This window comes from Aythya marila, assembly GCF_965140915.1.
Source record: "Aythya marila genome assembly, chromosome: 9".
NCBI lineage: Eukaryota > Metazoa > Chordata > Aves > Anseriformes > Anatidae > Aythya > Aythya marila.
The window spans coordinates 2514341-2539212 of NC_139050.1; the positions used below are offsets into that span (position 1 = coordinate 2514341).

A 24872-nucleotide genomic window follows, 5' to 3' on the forward strand; every position below is an offset into this window, starting at 1 on the left:
TTTGTTGAATTAATGATAAAATGTAGTGTGAAGAAAATTTCCTATTATGTATGTACTTTCATTTGAAATAAATAAAGTTTCCTTTCTGTTTCCTTATTAATAGTGACTGTCATGCTCATCTGTGATAAGTTTGACCTGCTCAGAAAGCCTTTTGTGGCTTTCATGTCTGTTCTGGGTTTTTCCCATCAAAACATACTACTCAAATAAACATCCAACTGCATTTCGTAGTGCTGATTTGAACAGCACTTTGAAGTATGTTTTAAAGTTCTGGTAGCATGTTATGTTGTTCCTATGTCATGTTTCATTTCAAGAAATCCTAGAAAAATACATTGGCTGCTGGATTTATTTATTTATTTATTTATTTTTAAGATTCAGAAGTTGAAACCTTAAGATTCAAGCTAGGGAACTTCAAAATTAACTGTATGCTATAGTTTTGTTTTGTTTTTAATTATTGTTATATATATATTTGAAATGTTTTATTAAATGGGTACTTTGAAATTACAGGTACAAGAGTTACCAAAAAGCTGTAGATTGGTCTAAGATGAAGAAGCCAATTTACTTAAGCAAATTAGGTGACAATTTTGCAGAATGGTCAGCAACTTGGGCTGGTTATCTTATAACAAAGGTAAGATAATAAGTCTGCTTTTTAAGTTGGTATATACAACATGGTTCTTGACCTAACTTCAGTTTCTGAAAGTAAGGGATGGATGAGGGGGATATGCTTTTTCTCTGGAGGCTTGTTATAGTGCATAGTATAGACTTCTTGCATCTTTAAGGTAACTGTGCACTTTCCCTTACCCAGCATTGTTTCTTCTTAGCTAGACTTGGCAGATTGTGCCAAAGCAAAAAGTCTAGGAAGTTTGCCTTTGTCCAAACACTGTTGTACAGTTGAAAGCACTTAAAGTGTTGCTGTAAATTACCTAAAATGCTTATGGAAAACCTCAAGTTACCTTCTCAGTTTCTGAAATACTTCTTTCGTGTCCCCATATGTCCACAATCCCAGCACATAGAAGGAGAGAGACAAATACTTTTTTCCGTTCCTTTTGCCTTTCCTGCGTTTAAATGACCCACTGAAAATTTCATTTCTAAATCAACCACTCTAGAAAGTGACTTTGATTACATTAGCTCAGTAGGTGTGGTGGCTTCTTTCTATTTCAGATAAAGATGAATTGATTGTCTTTATAACTTCCTAATTTTTTCATGTTTTTAAGTGCAGGATAGAGGCTCAAAGAAGTAGTAGACTCTCAGCCTTTTTTTTTTTTTTTTTTTTTTTTCTAATGGCCACTGCAAGTTCACAGTAGTGTGGAAAACAGAAGTGCAATGTGTAAGCAGTGTTTGCCTGTCTTTTTGTGGTATCAGCAATTCATACACATAATAAAAGCTACCATCTGGCATCCATATTGCAGGCTTAAGTTTGATGAATTTTCTGTAGGAGATGAGTATCTTAAATTCTGTTCCATCAAATACTTTTGTAATTATCAAAAATAGACACCTGTTAAGTATTTGGGTGTTTGTAATGATGCTTCTGCTGGAAATATTTTCTTGTAGGTGCGACATGATCTTGCCAGAAAAGTTTTTGATTGCTGCAGTATTATGATGAAAAATGACTATAAAGTGACAATTTATCTGCTTCCACACATCCTTGTCTATGTCTTGTTGGGGTGCAGCCAAGAGGATCAACAAGAGGTAAGATGTATGAATTCTTCACAGCAACATTCCAGAGCTGTTCTTCCTAAGAAGCTGTTCAGCTCTGCAGAACTACTGTAGACCTACATGAACAAATTGTAGTTGTTAAGCACTCTCCTCTTTCCCTACCCCACTACATTTTCAGCCAGGTTTTTTAAATAAATTTGTACAAGTTTGTGTTCAGTTGCTTTTTTGTGGATTTATATTTCTTGAAGTTATTTCAGCAGGGCCTAGGAGTAGAAATACTATGTTGTTAAGTAGGATTGCAGTAATAGGAGATACAGTTGTACAAAGAGGAAGAGGGGGCAAAAACTAAGGAATAAATTGAACTTGTATACTTCTGAGAATACAGACCCATAATTTTTTCTTTCCCTTGCACACACTTATGATTCAAGTAGAAAAACCTGTTCAGATACAACACTCATGCAGAGCAGGGGCAGGAGGGAGAAGCATCATCCAGGAATTAATCTTTCCTTTAGTTTGCTTTAGCAGAAGTTGAAGAAACTGAAAAATACAGGTTACATTCTATTAATTTGAAGTTTCACAGTTAAAATACCGGTGTTGAAACATTCTGGGTGTGTAGGAGGTTGTTCAGGGTAATGGTTCTTCTGCGAAGGAGTGCATCCACAATAAGCGTCTGTTATGTATTTTATCTCCTGTTGACTAAAATGAACAGGAAGCAGGTCTTTTCAGCATTGTATGTACTTCAATATAGGCAAAAATCAAATCTGTGATCTTGTAGCCAGTAGTGAACTTGACTCTATCAAACTTGAAGTGCTGTGTGCAGAAGTGCAGCAGCATTCACTGTGTATTGAATTGTAAAATTTCAGAAATTGTGATTTTTATTATTTTCCCCCCTGAATCCAAGGATGCGCTTTTCAAAGATTTTCTTGCTGCACAGTCTTCTGATGATGACTTGTACTTGGTTTGTCCTTTCTTCCTCTCAAGATCACCAGACAAAGAAGGCTTATAAATAAAGACCAATTTATTAATGTATGCACTTAAAATATCTACTATCTTCATTTTTAATGTTGATTTGTTAATTATGTTAATATGTGCTGTTTTCTACTCTGTTGGTGCCTGTATGGTACTTCTGTTTTTCATCATATTAATGTTTGTGTAGGTTTACATGGAGATTATGGCTGTTCTGAAACATGATGACCAGTGTACTAGGAGACTTCAAGACAGTGCATCTGATCTAAGCCAACTGAGCACGCAGACAGTGTTCTCCATGCTCGATCATCTAACTCAGTGGGCTAGACATAAGTTTCAAATGCATATTGCTGAGAAAAATCCTAGCAAGTCTTGCAAAGACAGAGGTGATCTAAAAAGTAAGTGATGCTTACTTTATTTCAAGTGGTGTTTGCATTCTTCGAATAAGTTTTTTAATGTGCCACTTCACATTATGACCATGTAAGAATGCAATATTACTGTAATTCTGCTTTACGATTATATAATATAGTCTGCTTTACGATTTTTTACTATCATATTGTGATTTCCACCTCCCTCGCCCAATTCATTGTTTTGAGTGTATATTTTAAGAAATAGATTCAAAATTTAAAAATTAAATGTTAATTTTTTTGGTAGATCTCTAAAAGCTCATTTTAATTTATTTGATGGTGTCTTGCAATATGTAGGAAGTTCAGCAATATTAATGATTTACTGTTGACAGAAGTGAAAAATATGATATTAGGCTAATTATTTTTTCTCATTAAATTGTGAATTACTTGAATTCTAATGCATAGGGGTATTTCTTACATATGAAACCTCAGTGATGGACTTTTAAAATTGGTTTTATTCCATAGCATCAAGTGAGGACTGCGGAGAATATCAAAATGTGACACGCTTTTTAGACCTTATACCTCAAGATACGTTAGCTGTGGCTTCATTTCGCTCTAAGGCTTACACAAGGGCTGTGATGCACTTTGAATCATTCATCATAGAGAAAAAACAAAATATTCAGGAGCATCTTGGATTTCTTCAGGTTCTGCAGTTCTTTTGGTTTTTGTTTCATTTATTTTAAAATGACATTAAATATAGATGAATAAAGCTCTGTCAGATTATTCTTTGAGATGGTATGATGTGTATTGTTATTATAGTATAAGATGTATTGCAGTATACTAAACAAAAGAAGGGCTCAACTTCGGAAGTAGCCTATCAAAACTGATGTTTATGATGAAATCTTAAAGTCAAAAATTCCTACAGAGTAATTTGCTCTGTATTTTCACAATACGTGTGATTCTGAACATATTATATGTAAAGTATTTTCTTGCTGTAACAAAGTTGTTTTCAATGTCCATTTTAAACTCTCTTTTTGAACAAAGAAATTGTATGCTGCTATGCATGAGCCAGATGGAGTAGCTGGGGTGAGTGCAATTCGGAAAGCAGAACCGTCTCTCAAAGAACAAATCCTTGAACATGAAAGTATTGGCTTGTTAAGGGATGCTACAGCCTGTTATGATAGGGCTATCCAGCTGGAACCTGATCAGGTAAATATATATTTAATCTATTAATTATCATATAATTAAATAATACAAACAAATACAAAAATACCTCTTTAGAATATCTAAAATAATTAAGTAAAATATGAACATAAGAATTTTCAATGACATTTGCTGAATAATGTATTGCTATTGGAAGTGTCTTAACAACTGAAACAAATCTGTGGTTGGGTCCATACTGTAATTTGCTGTCTTGGGATAATAGTTGATGGATGCTTATGTCCAAGTTGTTTGTGTTGTGTTTTTTTTGTTGTTGTTTGTTTTCTTTCTTCCTATTTCCAGATTATTCATTACCATGGTGTAGTGAAGTCCATGTTAGGCCTTGGTCAGTTATCTACTGTCATTACTCAGGTGAACGGAGTACTTGTGAACAGGTATGATAACCATTTAATAATATGTTTATCAGAGTAGTATAAAGTCCTTGTGTTATACATATGTATCAGTAGTCACTTCTTGTGCATTATCAAGCATATCCAGCTAGTAGTGTAAAGCTAGAAAACTTTAAGTACTTCATCTAGAAGTTTATTATTTCAAGGCATCCGAGGCATCAGTCCTTTTATCTGTGCTGTGTGCAGTGTTGAGATGTACTTTAAAGAACAGAATCCTTTATTCACCATCATTGTATGTGTTGCTTGTTCTGTAGCTATTCCATAGTCTAGTAGGAGAAATGGATTGGAAGGTAATTTTTAAAATGTGCCATAGAAGGTAAAGACACTATGTGGAAATTGAATTTAGGGGGTTGAAGTAGTATAGTTATTTTTTCACCAATGTATATCCTTTGGTTTTATTGTATTTTGTTAAAATTAAGTTTACCTTACTTATTTTCAAACAAAACAGAATTTCATGTAAAAAAATATTTGTTAATAAAATGTGGAAGTAACATATTGGAGGGAAAAAATATAAGCAAGTTCAGCACAGTTTTATTTCTTTTGTTTTCTTCTAATAGGTCTGAGTGGATTTCTGAATTGAACACATACAGAGTTGAAGCAGCCTGGAAACTGTCACGGTGGGATTTACTGGAAAATTATTTAGCTTCAGGTAAGTTTTATCAAAATAAGAACACTCCTTTGCATTCCTGAAAAAGTGTATGTTTTAGTCTAATCTTCAATCAAGGGGCAGTGATTGTAATTTTATATTTGTGAGTTTTAATGGGGGAGCTTTGTTCCTGATAGTCTTCTAGATTTTGTGAATGTATTTGACTGTGAGCTGTATAGTCCATGAGTAGAAACCTATAGTGAGTATGACACCAAATTTTTTAGGGAGCTGTTTTAGTTTGTGAGGTGGAAATTCATTTAATTAGTTCCGAGAAAAACTCATGCTGAGGAATTTCCAGTAGCATGTTAATACAAATTAGTATGTTCAGATTAAACTGCCAAAGAAAGAGCTTTGAGAGGCCTTTTTTTTTTTTTTTTCTTTCCTCTCCCAAAGATGTGAAGTCCACAACTTGGAGTGTCAGATTGGGACATTTACTATTATCAGCCAAGAAGAAAAACAAAGCAGCTTTTTACGAAACACTCAAGGTTGTTCGAGCAGAACAGATTGTGCCCCTTTCAGCAGCAAGCTTTGAAAGAGGATCCTATCAGCGAGGATATGAACACATTATCAGGTTTCTGATTTCCATTTATCACTATTTTCAAAATGACATAAGTGTACAGCAAGAATTTTCAGTTTCCATGGTAAATAATACTGATACATACTTACTGTCATTCTTTTGCATACTCAGCGACATGGAAACATTTGATTAATTGGGTATTTATTCTTTTTTTTGTCCCTGGAAAAAGTATTCACAAAGTCTTTTGGCTATAGTCTTTAAAAAATGAACAATCAATTTTATGTAACCATCAAGTAATAAGAAATCAACGATTCAATTGCATGCCTAAAGTAGTATATACAGGCCAGTAGCTCCAGTAACTTAAATCTGTTAACATAAGACTATTGGTTTTTGACAAGTACAGTGGCCTGAAAAAGCATTCTCTTCTTCTGTCAGCAAAGAACAGTAAGAACTGAAAGCCCACCCCTTTTAAGTGTTTTTTCTTTTTTAATCAGTTTTGAAGTAGCCTTTTTTATTAAAATATTTATTATATTTTTATTAAAATAATAGGTCCTCTACACTGTAAATGCACCTTTATGGCAAGACCTTGTTAATATATGTCTTTCTCGCACTTGTTTGATTTAGCCATTGATCTTTGCTATTTAGAAACTTTCACACAGTCACTGTTTCTCAGTCATATGTGCACACCATATTTAGACTGCTGATGAGAAGTTTACAAGCTCTCAGCTTTGCAGCTTTACAGCTAATAACAGTATATTTGATAAGTGGAGAAACTTTATTGTAAACGAGGTGTTTAGGTATCAGTACATTGCATCCAAAATGGTATTCATAGAAAATATCAGACTTCTCCAAGAATTTTTTTGCTAAAAATAATGGATAGAAATACTGTCTTTGTAACGATTGACTTCCTCTCCAGGTAACCTTTATCATCTTGTGTTCAGTAGCTTGGTGGGGAATAGTGAGAAAATAATTAGTCAGTTAACAACTCCTTGTTTTTGTGTATTTGATTTTTGGTGCATTTTTGCTTTTAAAAGAAGTCTTCCTATTTGAAGTTATTTTTATATGGATAGCTTTTAGAAATAAAATGGCAAAAAGCTGTCTGAAAGTTGCATGTGTGTGCAAACACATATGAAACAGCAAGCAATTTTCAACAGTTTTTGTTTTTATTCTTCTATAATAGGTTGCACATGCTGTGTGAGTTGGAACATAGTATTGGACCAATGTTTCAGCAACCAGATGGCAACCACAGTAGAGACTCCCTGAATTGGTGTGCTCGTATTGAAATGACACAGAACTCATACAGAGCAAAAGAACCTATTTTAGCACTGAGAAGGGCTTTGCTTAGTCTCAGTAAAAGGTGAGAACATGACTATTTCTTGTCTTTCCATGTTGTATTCTCAGTCACACTGTGGCTTTTCATACATGTCAGAACAGAGAAGATAAAACTTGTGGGAATTTGTTATAGACAAAAGCAGACCTCTGCAATATTGTTTACATTCAAAATGTAAGGAAGAAGTGTTGTGCATAGGAAAGATAAGGAAAAACAGGATAGAGTATTTCATTTAAACAAAAAAAAAGCAAAATGTGTTAAAAACAATTTTAAACAATTGCTGTGTTGTGCATGGCTTATTGAGAAATTCTGTGGGTTTCAGAATGTTGTGATATTTTTAAGATGTGACTGAAATTGTTTTGTGCAAAACTTTCTGCAGCCAGGATTACAGTGAGCTTGTTGGTCAGTGTTGGCTCCAGAGTGCTAGAGTTGCAAGAAAAGCTGGTCATCACCAGACTGCATATAACGCTCTCCTGAACGCTGGGGAATCTACACTCTCGGAACTTTATATAGAAAGAGCAAAGTGGCTGTGGTCCAAGGTAAACAAAATCAAAATTGAATTTACTTTCTTACATGCAAGAAAACAATCCTTAGTCTTCAAGGGGGAAAAAAAAGGCACGTAATCATTGTGTCACACAAAATACATCAGCTGGGATTGTCAATACATTCTGATTGCAGTTGAGAAACAGTAAGTTTTTGCATCCAACTGCTGATCTGGCCTTTTCTATATCCACTGACTTTTCTCGCAATAGGTACGAAGGTGGTGGATTACCTGCTTCTATTGAAGCAGCCTAGAGTAATTTAGTTGTAGTAGTAGAACTTTCTTTAATTTGTTTCCTTTTAACTAGTTAGAACTAGGAAGCAATCAGTATAATTATTGAGCTAGGTCTAATGTGACAATTATGCTGAGATAAGGGAATATAAGAAGCATCTGAAAACAACAACATCTCATGACCACAGACAGAATGGTCTAGAACACTCAGGAACATAACTTTACCTTTGTAACAACTGTAAACTGTTTTACATTTATTTAAACTATATAAAACATTTTCATCTTTCCATTAGGCTGACGTTCACCAAGCACTTATTGTTCTTCAGAAGGGGGTTGAGTTGTGTTTCTCTGAGAACAAAGCACCATGTAATACCAAAAATCAGCTCATCCATGGTCGGGCAATGCTGCTAGTGGGCAGATTTATGGAAGAAACTGCTAACTTTGAAAGCAATGCAGTTATGAAAAAGTATAAGGTAATCCAGTATGCTGGTACTAACAAGACAGTAGTTTTTAAAAATAGATCTCTTAAGAAAAACAGCATTGTGCTCCTGATAATGTCAACCAAGCATAGCATTGCTGGGATTGAATGGTGTATCAATGTGATTCTTCTTGTAAAGATTTAACTATCTAAGTTAATTTTAAAATAACACATAAATTCAGGGAAATCTACAATTCCCAAGTATGGGAGCTAAGGATACCTAATATGACAGCTGAAGTCCAAAAAAAAACAACCAGGGGTGTATGGATTTTTTTCTTCTGATATACAAATCAGCATTCCTCACTAAATGCAGGGTACTCTAAAAAGACAGTGTTAAAATCTTCAGTGTTACTTCTCTCTGGTAATGAGTTACAACTCTGCTTCAAATATGTTTCAAACCTCTTAAGAACTAGGAAGGAGGCAATTTGTACATTTAAAGAATACAGCAATAGTAGATCTATATTGATAGTCTTCTTTAAATTTAATGTCTCCCATTCAATTTTTGACATTTGATACTATTGCTATTTCCTGTTACCTTACTAATTAAAATACTACTGTAACGGTTATTTAGAGAGACGTCTAACAGCTGTATCAAATCAAATGAATGTTGGAATAATGAAAACTGATGCAATTTCATTGAACTATATAAAAACACTAATGCTTAGCATTTTCTACTGTCTAAATACTGGATTTGGAAGCAAACCAGTGTTATGTATTGGATGTGTCATTTGCAAAGTTATTTCTTTTCTAATATATGCTGTACAATTTCGCTGCTTCACTTTTCCAAAAACTTAAGGAAACACAGTATTTAGATGACCAGGAACTTGATTATAATATTTTTAATGAAGCTATAATCTTAGATGAGGAATCCTATATCATTCTGTCTTAAATTCTATTTCTGTCTCCAAGCCTAAAAGAAACTTTAAGAGCAGACTTCCAGTTTACACAAGACTTTATCTTGGGGCAAAATTATAATTTTGGAGTTACAATTAATACTTTTCTGTACATATGTTGCACAACATAGCTAATACAAGATTCTTTGTTTCTTGAGGTTTTTTTTCTAATCTTACAGTCCTCTGACAAAGTAATTATATATTTCTGTTACAGGATGTTACAAATTTCTTGCCAGAATGGGAAGACGGACATTTTTATCTTGCTAAATACTATGATAAATTAATGCCAATGGTAACTGATAACAAGATGGAAAAACAGGGAGATCTGATTAGATACATAGTTCATCATTTTGGAAGGTTAGAATCCACGGGAACTTTGTGTGGTTAATACAGGAAAATCACTGTTATGACAAAACGGCGTTTTATGGGAATACTTTGTCTTTCAGCAATTCAGACTGACTCAATTTTTTATGCAGTATAGTGGAACAAAGTAATGCACACTTAATAACTAATTGATTTTACTTCTTCCTTCTGTAAAAGTAATTGTTGTCCTGAGTATGTAGGACAGTAAGCTAACTATTCATCTGCAATTTTGATTAATGTAAAACAGAACCCTAGCTATTAGTAAGCTTTTAGTTGTTGCAGATGTGTTAAAACACTGAACATAAATTTCTAGTACAGGATGGCATGTGAAACAAGTAAGGATATAACTTTAAAGTAAGTTTCTAATGCTTCTAATATATATCACTAACATGCTGTGATTTCAACGTGTAATTATAGGTCTCTACAATATGGAAACCAATTCATCTATCAGTCAATGCCAAGAATGCTTTCTTTATGGCTGGACTTTGGAGCAAAAGCATATGAATGTGATAAAGGTAGAACACTTTTTTTTCCCGTGCATATTCCATCTGTTTTGCTTTTGCATAGATGATTGAAAGAGCAGTGAAGTATTTTTACAGTTTTGTTTAGACTTACTGTCTGGGTTATGTAGAAACATGAAACAGTTGTGGTTTTCTTTTTGAAATTATGGAATGTTAATGCACAGGACAGTATTAATTAGTTTAAAATGCTCAAAACTTTTTTTTGGTTATGTAATGAGAAAGAATTATTCCTCAGAATACTTAAGTCAATAAACAGATTTAGAGGAAATCTTTGTATTGAAACCAGTCACCATTTCTAAGCTGCCTTCTTATGAGCAATGTGTAGTGTTTTTGTATTCACTTGCTACAGTAAAGGCTTTGGGGCTTTTTTCCCCAATTTGCCTTGGTTCCAATTGTTGAAGGCATTTTACCCAAGTTAAAATGGGGAAGAAAAGATTTCTGTAAGTAATGTCCAGATATGTGAAACTACTACCATGGATGTATTTTGTTTGCAAGTTTTTGACCAAATGAAAATTGCAAACATTTCCTGCAGGTCTGCAGTGAAGCAGACAGACAAGTGTGGCTCTTTGATCTTACCCTGGTTCTGTACACATAGCACATAGGTCAGCTGAATGTGGTTGCAGTCACATCAGATGCATTTTTCTCTGATGATATTCATGCTTGATCCTCAGGTGCAAGGGTGGAGATGAGAGCAGGTGTTCTCATTCCTTTTAAAGGCTTTCTTCATTTTCTCTCCACTAAAAAATACGGGAATCTTTTTTTTTTTTTTTTTTTTTCTTGGGGAAATACATGGAGTGTTTTATGGAGTGTTTTTCTTGTTTGGTGTCTTTCTTTTGTATTGTTGTTTTTTGTTGTCATTCAACAGCATGCCATGGCATCACTTCAGAGGAATAGTAAATGTCTATAATACCAACTGTAACTATTTGCTCACAGGACAACAAGTAAAATCTGTGGTGATATCCCAACCTGAAGTATCAGTTATTCTGTGTGGTATTTAATTGGGTATAAATCTTTTTACTGCAGTTTCAAAACGGAATATTTTTAACAGTAGTTACTGATGAGCAAGTACATGCTTGCTTTTGTTATGCCCAAGTCTTGCTTCTGTTGTTTAAAATATTCTTCTCTACACAGACTTGTTTACAAATATTTCAAAGAGAAATATAAAAAAAAAAATACGTTTTATGCCCTTACTTTAACATCTTGTATTCTTTTGAGGTGTGGTTTTGTTTTATTTTAAAGATGTATGGAGAGCTTTTGCTATATTGTCTTTTCCACATTCTTGTTGTCTGTGCTTGTTTATTTTATTTCCAGTCATGCCTCCTGTAATGCTGGTTAGTGAAATTGCATATATATTTAAGTTACTGTACAATCTGTTAAAAAGAATTTTATAGTAGGGCTTTTTTTTTTGCTTCTTCCTTTGTGCTTTTTTGGCTAATGAAAATTAGTAACAAAATGTGTTTGCATAGGCTTGATGTAAATGACTTCACGTTTCAGGTGAAAAAAGTGACAGAGTGTTGTTGTCTTGTGTTTTTTCAGTGAGTCGTTCTGAGCGTATTCAAATGAAAAATGATTTGGCAAAAATAAATAAGGTGATTACAGAGCACACAAATCACTTGGCACCTTACCAGTTTCTGACAGCTTTTTCTCAGCTAATATCCCGCATCTGCCACTCTCATGATGAAGTCTTTGCTGTTTTGATGGTGATTGTTGCTAAGGTGTTTTTAGCCTACCCACAGCAAGCAATGTGGATGATGACTGCTGTCTCTAAGGTACCCTGATATGTATAGCTATGCCTTTATTAAGTTTGTAAAACTGTTCTTATGAGAGAGAAATGTGAATGTAACCTATTTTACTTAATAAGAAAAAATTGAGTGTTTTAATTGCTGCAGTAAAGCACTATGGATCAGGGTATCATGCTGTCAAAGCAGGTTTTATTGTAGCCAGAAGTTCATGTAATTACAGAAAAAAAATGGAATCAATAAGAATGCTAACATACATCCTGAATTGTACAATATATTTGGGAAGGAAAGTTAAATGATTTAAAAAAAAAAAAAAAAAAAAAAAGCTGACAAATTAAGTAGTTACAGACAATAGGTTTGGTTGTTTTAAAATTGTAATAATACTTCTAGTTTTATAATCAAATATTCAATCCTCTACCTTGACTAAAATTAACTAAATATATAGCTTACTCCTAAAACTGCCTGGTAATAGGATCATTTCAAAGCAATTTAGAAGGCATGGTGCGTTCTATTTTTCAGGCTGTTGAAATAATTTTCAGAATACATTCCTATATTCTTGAATATTAGCCTTTATGCTGTGGATCTGCACAGAATGGTTTTAGAAAGGAACATGGACGCACACCCATGCATGCACAAACACATACACAGAGCACATTTGAGCACTTGTAAGTTTAAGCATGAGATTTCAGTTGGAGAACTTTGTCCTACAGGTATTAAATATTACAAGCAGTGAGTGGAGTAAATAATATTATTGTTATTAGTGATATTTCTGTCCTTTTAGTAATCTTTAATCACTTGATTGTTTCATAAATTTTAACTTTGCTTATTTTTCAGTCCTCATACCCTATGCGTGTCAATAGATGCAAGGAAATTCTAAACAAAGCCATCAACATGAAGGAATCCTTGGGAAAATTTATTGGAGATGCAACACGCCTTACAGATAAACTGTTAGAACTATGCAACAAACCGGTACTTACAAAAATAAATTAATACATGTAAATAGGTTTATTTACAGGTGTTTCATAAAAGTTTCTTCTAATAGCTTGCAATAACCAGTTCATCACACTAGTGTAGTTTCTGTTAAATTGTAGTCACTTGTTTCCTAATAGAAATATTTTAAAAGTATAAAATAGTTATAAATGAACATGTTTTAAGTACATAAGAATACATTTCATACTGTGCGGGCTTACAATTATTTTACCCTTTAATGATATGTTTATCAATAATCAATCAAAATGTAATCAATATGTACATAGTTCATGTGATTCTGTTAAGTAACTTTTACAGAGCTTAACTATAAAAATAGGTTGGTCATGAACATACAATCTTCACAATAGAGGTAAAATTAAATAAACTATTTAATTATCATGTATTTACATTCAGAGTGAAAAAGGTGTGCCATAAAGGTCATATATATTTTGTTTAGACCACACCCATTACATGTGTAATTTCTCATTTTTCTGATAATCAAAAAATATTAGTTCATAAAGATCAATAATAGCAAAATAGCGTTATTCTGACTGTGCCTGTTTTTAATTTTTCAACAATTTTTTTTTAAGGTTGATGGAAACAGCTCAACGTTAAACATGAATATTCATTTCAAAACACTTAAGAGATTAGTAGAAGACCACACATTTAGTCAAATCCTCATTCCTTTGCAATCTGTTATGATACCAACTCTTCCTTCAATTCCTGGTTCACATACTAACCATGATCCTTTTCCTGGATGCTGGGCCTACATTGCAGGCTTTGATGATACGGTAAGCCTCTAATTGGCACCTAATTTAAATTTCATGTTAAATAAATGTAGCTGCAGTTGGTAATCTTTGTTCCCTAGAAATCAAGGCTAACTTTGTAATTATGTTCATGGAAAATTAGTTGCTTCTGTCATAATAACTGAAAAGGATATAGCCTCCTGGTACTTAGATCATGTTTTGGCCTGAGACTAGCACTTCCATGGTGCTACAGGATATTAATGTGACTGCTTAAATTGGTCATTTAATGGTAGATGTTTTATTTTTGTGTAATCTGATACAGGTGTTAATAAACCATTTTTCTTTCCTTAGGTGGAAATTCTCGCTTCACTTCAAAAGCCAAAAAAGATCAGCTTAAGAGGTTCAGATGGGAAATCTTATATTATGATGTGTAAACCTAAAGATGATCTAAGAAAAGACTGTCGGCTCATGGAATTCAATTCCCTTATTAATAAGGTTAGACAATCAGATATGTTGTATTTACTGACCAAAATATAAAACTAAAATAAAGCTAAACTGTCTAATAATAAAGAAGGAAAAAAAGAGAGGTGGGGAAAGGGAACTTGGCAGCTAATCCTGAGTTAAATATTCTGGAGGAAAATGTAAACTGTCACCAAATATTTTATTTCATCTGAAATCAATACCAATTGATAATGTGTAACTCTTTACAGACTTTGGAAAACAATAAAACATTTTACTAAAATCATTGCTTCTTCCAGCAGTAATATGCAGGAAATATGTTTACAGTAAATGACTTTCCTGCTGTTGTTTCTCATTTCCTGTTCAAAATTTTCTAATATTCCTAAAATTCTCATCTTAATTTACTATGGAAAAGAGAGGAGCATTTTACTTGTATTTAATCTGCTGCAGATAGTGAAGCTCAGAATTTTAAATTCTAAATCATGTGATTAGAAAATAAATATGAATCATTTGTTATTTATACATTTTCATCCTATGTTATCTGTTAATCTGATGTCTACTTTCTTTTTGTCAATAGTGCTTAAGAAAAGATGCAGAGTCACGTAGGCGAGAACTCCATATTCGAACCTATGCAGTTATTCCATTAAATGATGAATGTGGCATAATTGAATGGGTGAACAATACTGCTGGCTTAAGAAATATCCTGATAAAGCTTTATAAGGAGAAAGGTAAAAATAGAAATAGAGAGAGAGAGAGAGAGAAAGAGACGTGCCGGGGGGGAGAGATATGGGAGAACAGAGAAAGAGAAGGATGTTAAAGCCTAGACATGGTCCGAGGTAACCTGCTGTAGGTGGCCCTGCTTGAGCATGAGGGTTGGACAGGATGACCTCCAGAGGTCCCTTCCAACCTAAACCATTCTGTGATTCTTAGGTGTTGTGTTTTGTTTATTTTTAAAGGATTTGTAACTTTATTAGTAAATTATACAAACAGCAAGGAAGCAGACTAAATTCTAGGAAGATTCAATCATGTATCTTTAATTATCTGCAATGTAGGATAATTCTTGTGTGTGGTATACCTTCACTCTTAAATGGAAGAGAATTGTTGCTTGCAGTAAACAACTTGCTAATGAGAGAACTGATAGCATAATCATCTTAATACGTTCCCATGCTGCTGGTACTGTTGTTGAAATGATTCACATCATTCTATAAGAAAAAAAAAAAAAGTGCAGCACTGAATAATAGAAAAGGCTATGGACTTGAGATTTGATCAGTTGTTTTTGCTTTCTGTTCTGTTTGTGAAAGGGGTTGATGTACTTGGTCTGCTGTTTCAGTTAACATGATGGGTTTTTATTTACTTTCCAGCACCCTGACAACAGTATGATCTATGGGTTATTTTCCATTTAATCATTTAATTCATTGTTATGGAGATTTTTATCTTATCTAAAATATCATATTGAAATAGTAAGTATTAGGTTTTATGTCTGGGGATTTATTTTGCCTAATTGAGGAAGTCTCTTACAGGTATCTATATGACTGGAAAGGAACTACGTCAGCATATGCTTCCAAAGTCAGCACCGTTGTCTGAAAAGCTGAAAATGTTCAAAGAAGTCCTTCTGCCCCGGCATCCTCCTGTCTTTCATGAATGGTTTCTTAGGACATTCCCTGATCCTACTTCGTGGTGAGTGACCGAGATTGGGCTAGCTCAAGATTATCTACTTTATCTATTTCACTAAACATACTGTTGGAAAAAAGATAAACATACTGTTGAATCAACAATACCGTTGAATAAAGACAGACAAGGAGGTGATTTTGACTTATATATTTGATTCTTACTCCCACAGGTACAATAGTAGGTCAGCCTATTGTCGTTCTGTTGCAGTCATGTCAATGGTAGGTTACATACTTGGTCTAGGAGACCGTCATGGTGAAAACATCCTCTTTGATTCCTTGACTGGTGAATGCGTGCATGTGGATTTCAATTGTCTTTTCAATAAGGTGAGAAATGCCCCCTTGCTGAACTTGGTTTTTATTTTACATGCATGTAAGTTATAAAACCCTAATATCTTGTTTTGTTTTAACATGTGTGTTGTGTTCTGTCTCTCACTTTTTCTTATTTATACCCAACAAAAAGTATGGAACATGTAAAGAATATGTGATTGTTTTGTGTACTGCACTAATGAAAGCCAACTTTTTGATTATGCCGATATCAGATGAGCTTATGGATACACTGAAATAGCCCAAATTTTAGTGTTCTTATTTTATGACTCTCCTTTCTCCACTGCCACTTTTTAAGCAAAGCTGTAATTATTGCATGCAGAGTTCTATTGCTGTGAAGTTTTTGTGTTTCTAACACTCAGCACAAAAAAATCCTATGGTTCTGTAAAAATAAACAAGAAAATTGTGGCCTGAGTGGGTTATGGAGTTTTAGTATTTCTGGCAAAATATGCTTTTAGTGTGGCACATTTGCCATTTTTAATACAGATAACTGAGGTAGAGATGGTAATTGCTCCTGCTTCCATTTCAGTAAGAGTAAGTTGTCCTACATAGCCCTTAATTAAGCGGGGAAAAAAAAAAAAAAAAAAAAAGGAAATAGCTTTAAGCAAACCTGTGAATTATAAAAGTTAGCATTTTGCTTCAGACTACAGATTTGTGTTATGTATTTAGAACATATGTGTATTAACATAATTATATATTTAGAACATAAGTGTATTAATGCATGAAAGAAATTATTTGGACATGGTTATCCTTTATTCATGGTAATTTGCTTTTAACAGATAGGGCTGTGATCTGACCAAACATGTCTTCTCACTTAGGAATCTGCCACAGGCAATGACAGGGGGGAAAAAAAAAAAAAAAAAAAAAACTTAGAACAACACAAATGTTACCTTTATGTTACTACGCTTTAAAATGCAGATAGCAAAACCTTTTTTTTTTTTTTTTTTTTTTTTTTTTTAATCAATGTAAAGGGAGAAACTTTTGAAGTTCCCGAGATTGTTCCTTTTCGTCTCACTCATAACATGGTTCATGGAATGGGCCCAATGGGAACAGAAGGTCTCTTCCGAAGAGCTTGTGAAGTCACAATGAGGCTTATGCGTGATCAAAGGGAGCCTCTAATGAGGTACGGCAACTGTTTTTGCCATAAACTCTGAAAAAGCTCTCTGTAGTCTAAACATCTAAAACAGTAACTGCTAGTTGCAGCATATGGCTGTCATGCAGCTCAGTCTTAACATAACATACAGTTCAATATAAACTAATAGAAATATTCAGCGCTAACTTCAGACTCAGTGCTTTGTTACTACTATAACTAGATAATGCTTATATATTAAAAATTAGTACACGTTCCTGAAGTTGCCTTTTTTCATTTATCTTGTAGTTTTCTTGGTTCTTCCTGAGTTAAATGCATTTTTATCCTGGATTTTTCAGGTCCCAGGAGATAGTCAGTGATCAATGTTCTAATATTTGGCTTAGGTACCCATCTTGTATAATAATTTCAAACCACTTTTCTGCATTTATTCTTTAGAGATCATGCAATGTTTTTCAGTGTACAGTGGGAATAAATTTTAGAATATGGTCACAGGTCTTTTCTGATATCTGATGGAACAGCAAAAATGGGACTTGCAAGTCCCCAAGTGAATTGTCACAACTGCTTTGATCAGCTGTGAAGATCATATTATCTCTTTGACAAGGTTTACTGTTTCCATGTTTCAGCTGACAAAGGGTCAGTCCTTTCCAATTCATTTCAGGCAGTCATTTAGGACTACATAAGTAGCAGTTGGAAGTGATAGTAGCTAACGAAATATTTCATCAGAAGTAAATGTGCAGTTATCTTCACAGAAACATTGGGAAAGGCAGTTAATTTGCAACTAATGAGTGGCTGTGAACCACAGTAACTTCAGCTGGTGATCTGAACTCCAGAAAGAACTGATGTCCACAGCAGAATTGTTTTGGTCTGATTAATTTCACAAGAAAACAAAACTGCATAGGAACACTTGAATTATTCAAATAATTGCATAAAATGACAAGTTGAAGGTTTATGATGCAGGTCTTAATATATTACTGTATAACAAATAGCTTTGTTTTAAGGCAAAAACAATGAATAAATTGCTCACCCTCAGATCCTCAGATTTTTAAGTCTTAAGGGGGAAGAAAAGATCTAAGACCTACATCTTTAAATAAAAAGTTCAAATGGAAGAGTAGTTAAAGATCTACAAAGACTAGATAATAAAAGCATTTTTTTAATTGTCTTAGGAATATCTTGCCTATCTAGTATTTTAGTTACAGAACTTGGTGTAGAATAATACAGATCATTTGATAAAATACATAATAACAAACTGTTTTGTTTCAAAGTCACTCAAAGCATTAGTCTTTATGAAATTACTAATAGCAGTGACATGGAGAGAGATGAAAAGGAAAAAGATGCTTGTTTTTTGTGTTAAAGCTTTTTCCCCCTCATTTCAGAATATGAAAGTTAAAAGATAAAGAGCAATATTTTGGTTTTGTAGGTACAAAAAGTCTTGTTTTGAAAAGTATGTGTTGGTCAAAATCAATTAGAGAAAATGCGTATTTTATCTTTCTATTTTTTTTCTTTAATGCATTTATTTAGTGTCTTAAAGACTTTTCTCCATGATCCTCTTGTGGAGTGGAGTAAGCCTGTTAAAGGGAACACAAAAGCACAGGTGAACGAAACTGGAGAAGTTGTCAATGAAAAGGTTAGTTCAAAACAAGCATAGCTTAAGGTATTGAAATGGCACGCATCCATTATGGTTGCAAGTTGCATATTTTCTAATTGAAATCTTAAATTTCTTATTTTTCTGTTTCCTTGATTTGAAAATCACTCTGGTTGTTTCCTCTGGATTATCTCAATGCTAGTCTCTTTATATCCTTTTTAAGGATAACTATTATTTTTATTGATAGAAAATATCATTTATCTGCTAAAGAATCAAGCAAAACACAATGCATAATTTTGTCATTAGTATTACCAAATCTTGGACGACATCAACAGAAAACAGAATAGGAAAGGCTCCTGCTTTTTCTTTCTGTAAAATTCTTGCATGCTTGTCCAGAGTAACAGTGATGGTAACACTTGGAAAGGACTCCAGATGTCCTTTCCAGGCATACTTGGTGCTTTTCATGAGTGGACATTTATACAACAAGGCCCTTATTTATTCAATAATATGAATGGGGTACTTGGAAAATATTAATTACTGTTTCTTTCATAGTTGCTGCCAAATACTGTATTTTTTATACAAACTATAGCTTGTACAAGCTGTAGTATTTATTCTCTTTCCCTTCTGTAAAACGTCTGATTTGTCTGACTTTTTTTTGGCTTTAAAAGGAATGTTTTAAAAGACTAAACGTGTAATAGCACATAAAACATATGATGCACTGACAAACAGGGCAACTAAGATAAAAACAAAATACTGTACTGAAGCTATATTCCTGAGCTTCACTTGAGCACATGAAATCTTATCTTCAAATAATTGCCAACAAAGCTGTTTCTACAGAGCCTTTCATTTAGTTACAGGATCACCCACATAGTTAACATACATAACTGTTTTTCTGGATAGATGGCAATATAATACTTGAGCTTTAAAAGAAAATTTGAATATAATTGGTATGAACTAGCTACTCTAACTGAGCCTCAAAACAGTTCATTTTGAGTTGTTCAACACAACCTGTTATGAGACTTCATTTTCAGTTGCTCATAATTTTGGCCTAAAGTGTAGGTTTCCTTAATTTTATCCAGAATTTTAAAACATAAAAATAAAGAAGGCTTTAAAAAAATAAATAAATAAATGCAAATTCAATTTTTTATTTATTTATTTGGAAGGAATTCTATGAAATAAAACATACTAACATTTTCAAATACTTTTGCATAGCTTTCTCATTTTTTTCTGGCAAACTTTATTTGTAAAATTTAAGACACTAGCTCTAATTTGACCAATAATGTATCTATTTTGGAGAATGATTTTAAAACAGTAATTATCCTTTAACTGGTGTAGACGTTTTGTATTAAATTAACACACAGATTTTAAACACATCCTAATAATGATGTTTTATTTTAAGATGTGGAAGACCATGGAAAATAACAATATTCAATTATTTTTCCTTTTCTTTGTTTCTAGGCCAAAACCCATGTCCTTGATATAGAACAACGGCTACAGGGTGTTATCAAGACAAGAAACAGAATAAAAGGATTACCCTTATCTATTGAAGGGCATGTTCATTACCTTATTCAAGAAGCAAGTGATGACAATCTACTCTGCCAAATGTATATGGGCTGGGCTCCATATATGTGAAATCTGTTCATTTGGGAAAGATGCCATCACAATTTATGAAGTTGTAATATTCTTCAGAGGGTATTACTCAGTGATAACTGGTTACTTTTGTTTTGTGATTGTAAGCGGTGGCACAGTCTTAAAGGTCAATCTGAAATCTACATAAAATATACAGAACGCTTGCAGGCATGTTGTGAATGTGCTTGCAGATGTGTCAGATGTTACAATTTGGTTTTTTTTGTACAAAAAACAATGTACATATGAGCAGCTAAATGGACTATACAAGTCTGCAAGTTTCTTAGGTTCTTATGTACTCTGAATATATTTTCAGTGTTGAAAAGGTGCACTCTATTTTTAAAATACTGTATATTTTTATAAAGATTTCCTCATTCTTCATTAGTTCATTTGTAGATTAGAAAATCTGACATTACATTTTATACTGATATGATGTAAAGGGGTGCTTTCATCTTTTTCTACTCAGAGTTCAAAAGTATATTTCTGTTCAGCAGTGCAACTTGATTTTTGGTTTCCTTTTGACTCTGTTCCACGTGGCCATAATGTCTGAAAAGTTGTCCCTTGTCTTTGGGAGGGAGGGGTGATATTTAGGATCTCAAGGCCTATCATGAATAAACTCACAAAGTGTATTCTGAGATTGTTTCTTGTTAGCCCTTGCCTACTGTGCTAGCAAGCCCTCCTGAAGGAAATGGGAGTAAGAGGTGAGTTGGAACATGCTGATGACACACTGGAACATGGTGACATGGCTGTGACACTGCTGCAGCAGGCAGGGTATAGGAGCTGTGGCTGCAAAACACATTCAGGCTCCTGAGAGTTCTGGACAAGAGCTTTTTGCTCTGCACAATCCCCTTGGAAAAGTGCAACTATAACGAGTGATTTCTTTTCAGATTCCATTTCAGACTAGGTACCTATGGTCAGAAGGGATATGCTATTCCTGTACAGTATTGCTTGATTCTCTGTGCCTCCAAGGTGTAAGGATGGAAGGGGAACAATAAGAAAGATGAGGCTCTGTTTTCACATTAGAAAGTTAGTGTGCTTTTTTTGTGCTCTTGCTGTTTTGAAAGAGCCAGCATTGTTCCTTTTGGTCACAGTGATGCTGATTTTAGGCTCTGGCGGTCATTTTTCACTCCACATCGTTTGGAAAATACGTTTGAATGTTTTTTTTATGCCGGGTTAGTCCGGTCCCTGGAGATCTAACAGGTCCCGTTCTAAACCCGTTACGGCCTCCAGCAGCCCACCGCCTTCCCCGCTCGCTGCGCTGCCTTTCACGGCTCAGCCCCCGAGCCTCGCCCCCCGCCGGGGGCAGCAGAGGGCCCTGAGGGCAGCGGCCGGCCGCGGAGGGGCCCCCGTGCCGTCCCCGCCCACCTCCCGCCCTCAGCCGCGACGTCACGCGCGGCCGCTCTGCCCGGCGCACTCTATGGTCGCCGCGGGGCGCTCTATGGCGCGGGCGGGCGGGCTGTCAGCGCGGCGCGCCGGAAGGAAGCGGAGCGGGGCCGGCGGCGGGGCGCGTTGGGGCGCGGGGCGGGGGGGCCATGGGCGTCCCCAAGTTCTACCGCTGGGTGTCGGAGCGGTACCCGTGCCTCAGCCAGGTGCTGAAGGAGCACCAGGTGAGGCGGCGGCCGCGGGGCGTCGGGGCCGGGCGGCACCCGGGGGGGCTGGGCCGCCGGCAGGGCCCCAGCGCCGCCCTGTGCTCCGCCGGGGCTCGGGGGCCGCTGCGGGGGCCCGGAAGGCGCTGGGGGCCCCCGGGCGGGAGGTGCGGGCCCGGCCGTCGGTCCCACCCTGCCGGCCTGGCGGCTGGCGGAGCGCTCCCGGCCCGCGCGGGGCTGGCGGCCGCCGGGGGGGCCCTTCCGCTGCCCCGCGGCCCCTGTGCTGGGGTGAGGCTCGGCTGCCTTCGTCTGCAGCCGTGCGGCCGAAAGCCGGGGCTGCTGGCCGAAAACGGGCGTGCAGGTAGGAGCTGTGGCGGCTGAAGGGGCTGCAGGTGCCTGCCCAAGCCAGGGGAGTACCCCCAGGGGTGGCACCCCTCTGAAAGCCTGTCAGAGCTGTTCAGAAATGAAAGCGCAACTCAGCCGTGAGTAGGGCAGTGCTGCCGCTCTGTAGCCAGGCTTTCTGGAGGCTGGATGATGCAACTTGCTTGTGTGGGCTACTCACTGTTTATAAAAGAGGAAAAAAAATGCCTAGGCTGTTTGTGACACGAGACTGGGATGGTAACGTGTATCTACGTTCTTCCTCATCTTTACTAGACCTCTCAAATGTATAGCCTGATGCATACTATCATCCAGGTTAGGACTTCAAACTGTTTCAAATGTATTCGCTAGTATATTTTGTGTAAAAGACAGTGAGGCTTGTTCTCTACTATTTTGGAAGCTGTGTATCTTGGTGTTTTGAGATACCAGGCTGGTGGTTGTCCACATTTGTTCTGGCAGGTAACTGCTGTCTCGGGTGTTTCAGTGCTCTGAAAGTTTGCTTTCAACCACCTCCTGCTCTGGCCAAACAGAATCAGATGGTAATTTTTGCTAACATATATCTGATGTCCTGTTTATTACCATTTGTACGCAGGAGCGCTGGCTGAACTATGATGTCAGCCTCATCTGTCTACATTGATAAGAATTTTTCCCAGCGTAGGCTACCTGTCTAAGCTACATCTTTTTTTTTGTTCCTGTCTGCTATTACAGAAAATCTACACAGAATAATAGAAGGCAATTTCTGTGTAAAACACGCACAATTATTTTTCAATTGTATTGTGTCTGTGCTTCTTAGACCATCTGTTTTCATACATACATGTCTGTGTATGTCTATATATATATATATATGTTGCTTCCATACAAAAGCACAACATCCTGTTTTAGTTTTTCTCTCTTTATGATGCTGCCTGTGTAATGCCCTGCTCAGTTCCTGTTTAAAGGTGGTGCCTGCGTTGATGAGTTGAGTTTTGAGCGAGCTGAGAGCAGTATGGCTACTGAGTTTAACTATACCGAAGATCACTGAGCACAACAAAAGAGTAGTTATTGCTGGTGGCTGGAGGTTCTGCCCCTGGAGAATTTTTATGAGCAGTCATACTGGTGGATTAAAGTCGATTTGTTTATTGCAAACTGCTCTTGTGCTTATTTGGTTCTTTTGGCAACAGAAAGGTAGTTAACGGCCCCTTTGTGCCATACGTTGTTTGTGCTCTAAATGTTGCTTGTGAAGTTGGGCTGCTCCAGAGAAGGCTATGAGATGAAGCCAGGACAGAGCTCCCTAGAACTGAGACTTAGGCAAACAGTAAACCATAAGTTTGGAATTCATGACAAAGAAGTTGATGATACTGCTGATAACTACTGCTTTTGGTGATAACTACTGTTCTCTAGACTCACAGACAGCGATTATCATAGCTAAGCATGGAGTGGTCACGGTAGGAACTGTTTGACTAAGAGAGCCCTAAGGCTGATTTTGCTTTTGAAATAATATTGGAAACTGCATCCTCAGTTTTGTAGTTTGTATTGTTTTTGTAGTGCAGCTATGCAAAATGGAATCACTTGGATTTTCTCCTCGTACCATGTAGAACATAGCTATCTCTAGAATTGTGTTGCCTTTGCTGGGCCAAAAATGTTCAGGATGGGATATGAATCGGTTCACCGGGAAAATCCTAATAATGGAATGAAAGCACAGAGAAGCCTGTAACCAGTCAAGATACTCTCAGCATGTTGGTGTATGTAGGTTCTGGGAAAGCCTTGCCACCTCGGTTCATTTCCAGAGTTTATTATTCTCAGCTGTGCATTGTGCAGTGACTGCGTTCCTTCAGCTGTTCCCAACTGGGTACTAACTACGGCTTGCTTAGATTCCAGAATTTGACAACTTGTACCTGGACATGAATGGCATTATACATCAGTGTTCACATCCAAATGATGATGATGTTCACTTCAGAATCTCAGAAGATAAGATTTTTGCTGATATTTTTCACTATTTGGAAGTACTGTTTCGCATTATTAAGCCAAGGAAGGTTTTCTTCATGGCAGTTGATGGTGTAGCTCCAAGAGCAAAAATGAATCAGCAGCGTGGAAGACGTTTTAGGTGAGAATATTTGTTCTTCTCTCTCTATTAACCTCTGTCTTCAGGTTAATAAACATTTACCTAAAAACATTTACTTAAACGTATACCATGAAAAATAAAATATATTGTGAGTAGTCATGCCTTTGACAGTGGCTTTAATATTTAGTTAAGTGAAGGTAGCTGCTTGTAAAAGGTTAATATGTACAATCAGCATTCCAGAAAGGAAAGTGTGCTTGTTACTCAGATCTTCCTCTGTGTGTGCAAAGCTTGGGTGGGGGACAATGGAGACTTTTTTTTAATACGAAGTTTTCAGTGGAATAAATCTGCACTGGAGTTCATGAGGATGTCTGCAGGTGGTTGATAACTTATGAGAGTCTTCGCTCCTTGTGAATGCTATTGCTAGAGAGGCCTTTTGGGTAACTACAATGGGTTGTTCTTTGCCAGTCATAGAGGAGAAAGTTTGGGAACTAATAAATCTCTGGCTTCTGCGGATACTTGTTATCAAGCTAGCTCAAATGTACAGCTGCAAGTAAATTATACAGTGT

General features: G+C 35.9%; 2 protein-coding genes across 6 annotated transcripts in view; both read left to right on the top strand.

The window, feature by feature from the left end:
• ATR (ATR checkpoint kinase) overlaps positions 1 to 20734 on the top strand; it is a 40302-nt gene extending 19568 nt beyond the window's left edge. Inside the window, exons 25-47 of the mRNA XM_082767184.1 lie at positions 505 to 625; positions 1549 to 1686; positions 2810 to 3017; positions 3492 to 3670; positions 4011 to 4175; positions 4470 to 4561; positions 5134 to 5225; positions 5616 to 5793; positions 6920 to 7096; positions 7449 to 7608; positions 8135 to 8314; positions 9427 to 9569; positions 9993 to 10090; positions 11633 to 11865; positions 12670 to 12804; positions 13395 to 13595; positions 13902 to 14045; positions 14587 to 14737; positions 15530 to 15686; positions 15850 to 16003; positions 16975 to 17126; positions 18612 to 18717; positions 20134 to 20734. Of these exons, the coding sequence (XP_082623310.1) occupies positions 505 to 625; positions 1549 to 1686; positions 2810 to 3017; positions 3492 to 3670; positions 4011 to 4175; positions 4470 to 4561; positions 5134 to 5225; positions 5616 to 5793; positions 6920 to 7096; positions 7449 to 7608; positions 8135 to 8314; positions 9427 to 9569; positions 9993 to 10090; positions 11633 to 11865; positions 12670 to 12804; positions 13395 to 13595; positions 13902 to 14045; positions 14587 to 14737; positions 15530 to 15686; positions 15850 to 16003; positions 16975 to 17126; positions 18612 to 18717; positions 20134 to 20307 (3538 nt within the window). The 3' untranslated portion in view covers positions 20308 to 20734. The remainder of the gene's footprint in view (positions 1 to 504; positions 626 to 1548; positions 1687 to 2809; positions 3018 to 3491; positions 3671 to 4010; positions 4176 to 4469; positions 4562 to 5133; positions 5226 to 5615; positions 5794 to 6919; positions 7097 to 7448; positions 7609 to 8134; positions 8315 to 9426; positions 9570 to 9992; positions 10091 to 11632; positions 11866 to 12669; positions 12805 to 13394; positions 13596 to 13901; positions 14046 to 14586; positions 14738 to 15529; positions 15687 to 15849; positions 16004 to 16974; positions 17127 to 18611; positions 18718 to 20133) is intronic.
• A 1088-nt stretch (positions 20735 to 21822) lies between these two features.
• The window catches only part of XRN1 (5'-3' exoribonuclease 1), a 39262-nt gene continuing 36212 nt past the window's right edge, over positions 21823 to 24872 (top strand). For all 5 annotated transcript variants that reach the window (XR_014318145.1, XM_082767614.1, XM_082767613.1 and 2 more), the window contains exons 1-2: positions 21823 to 21908; positions 24116 to 24348. Coding sequence is in view for 4 of the 5 variants with exons in the window: in XM_082767614.1 (XP_082623740.1) it covers positions 21834 to 21908; positions 24116 to 24348 (308 nt within the window). In the remaining variant the exon portion in view is untranslated. The remainder of the gene's footprint in view (positions 21909 to 24115; positions 24349 to 24872) is intronic.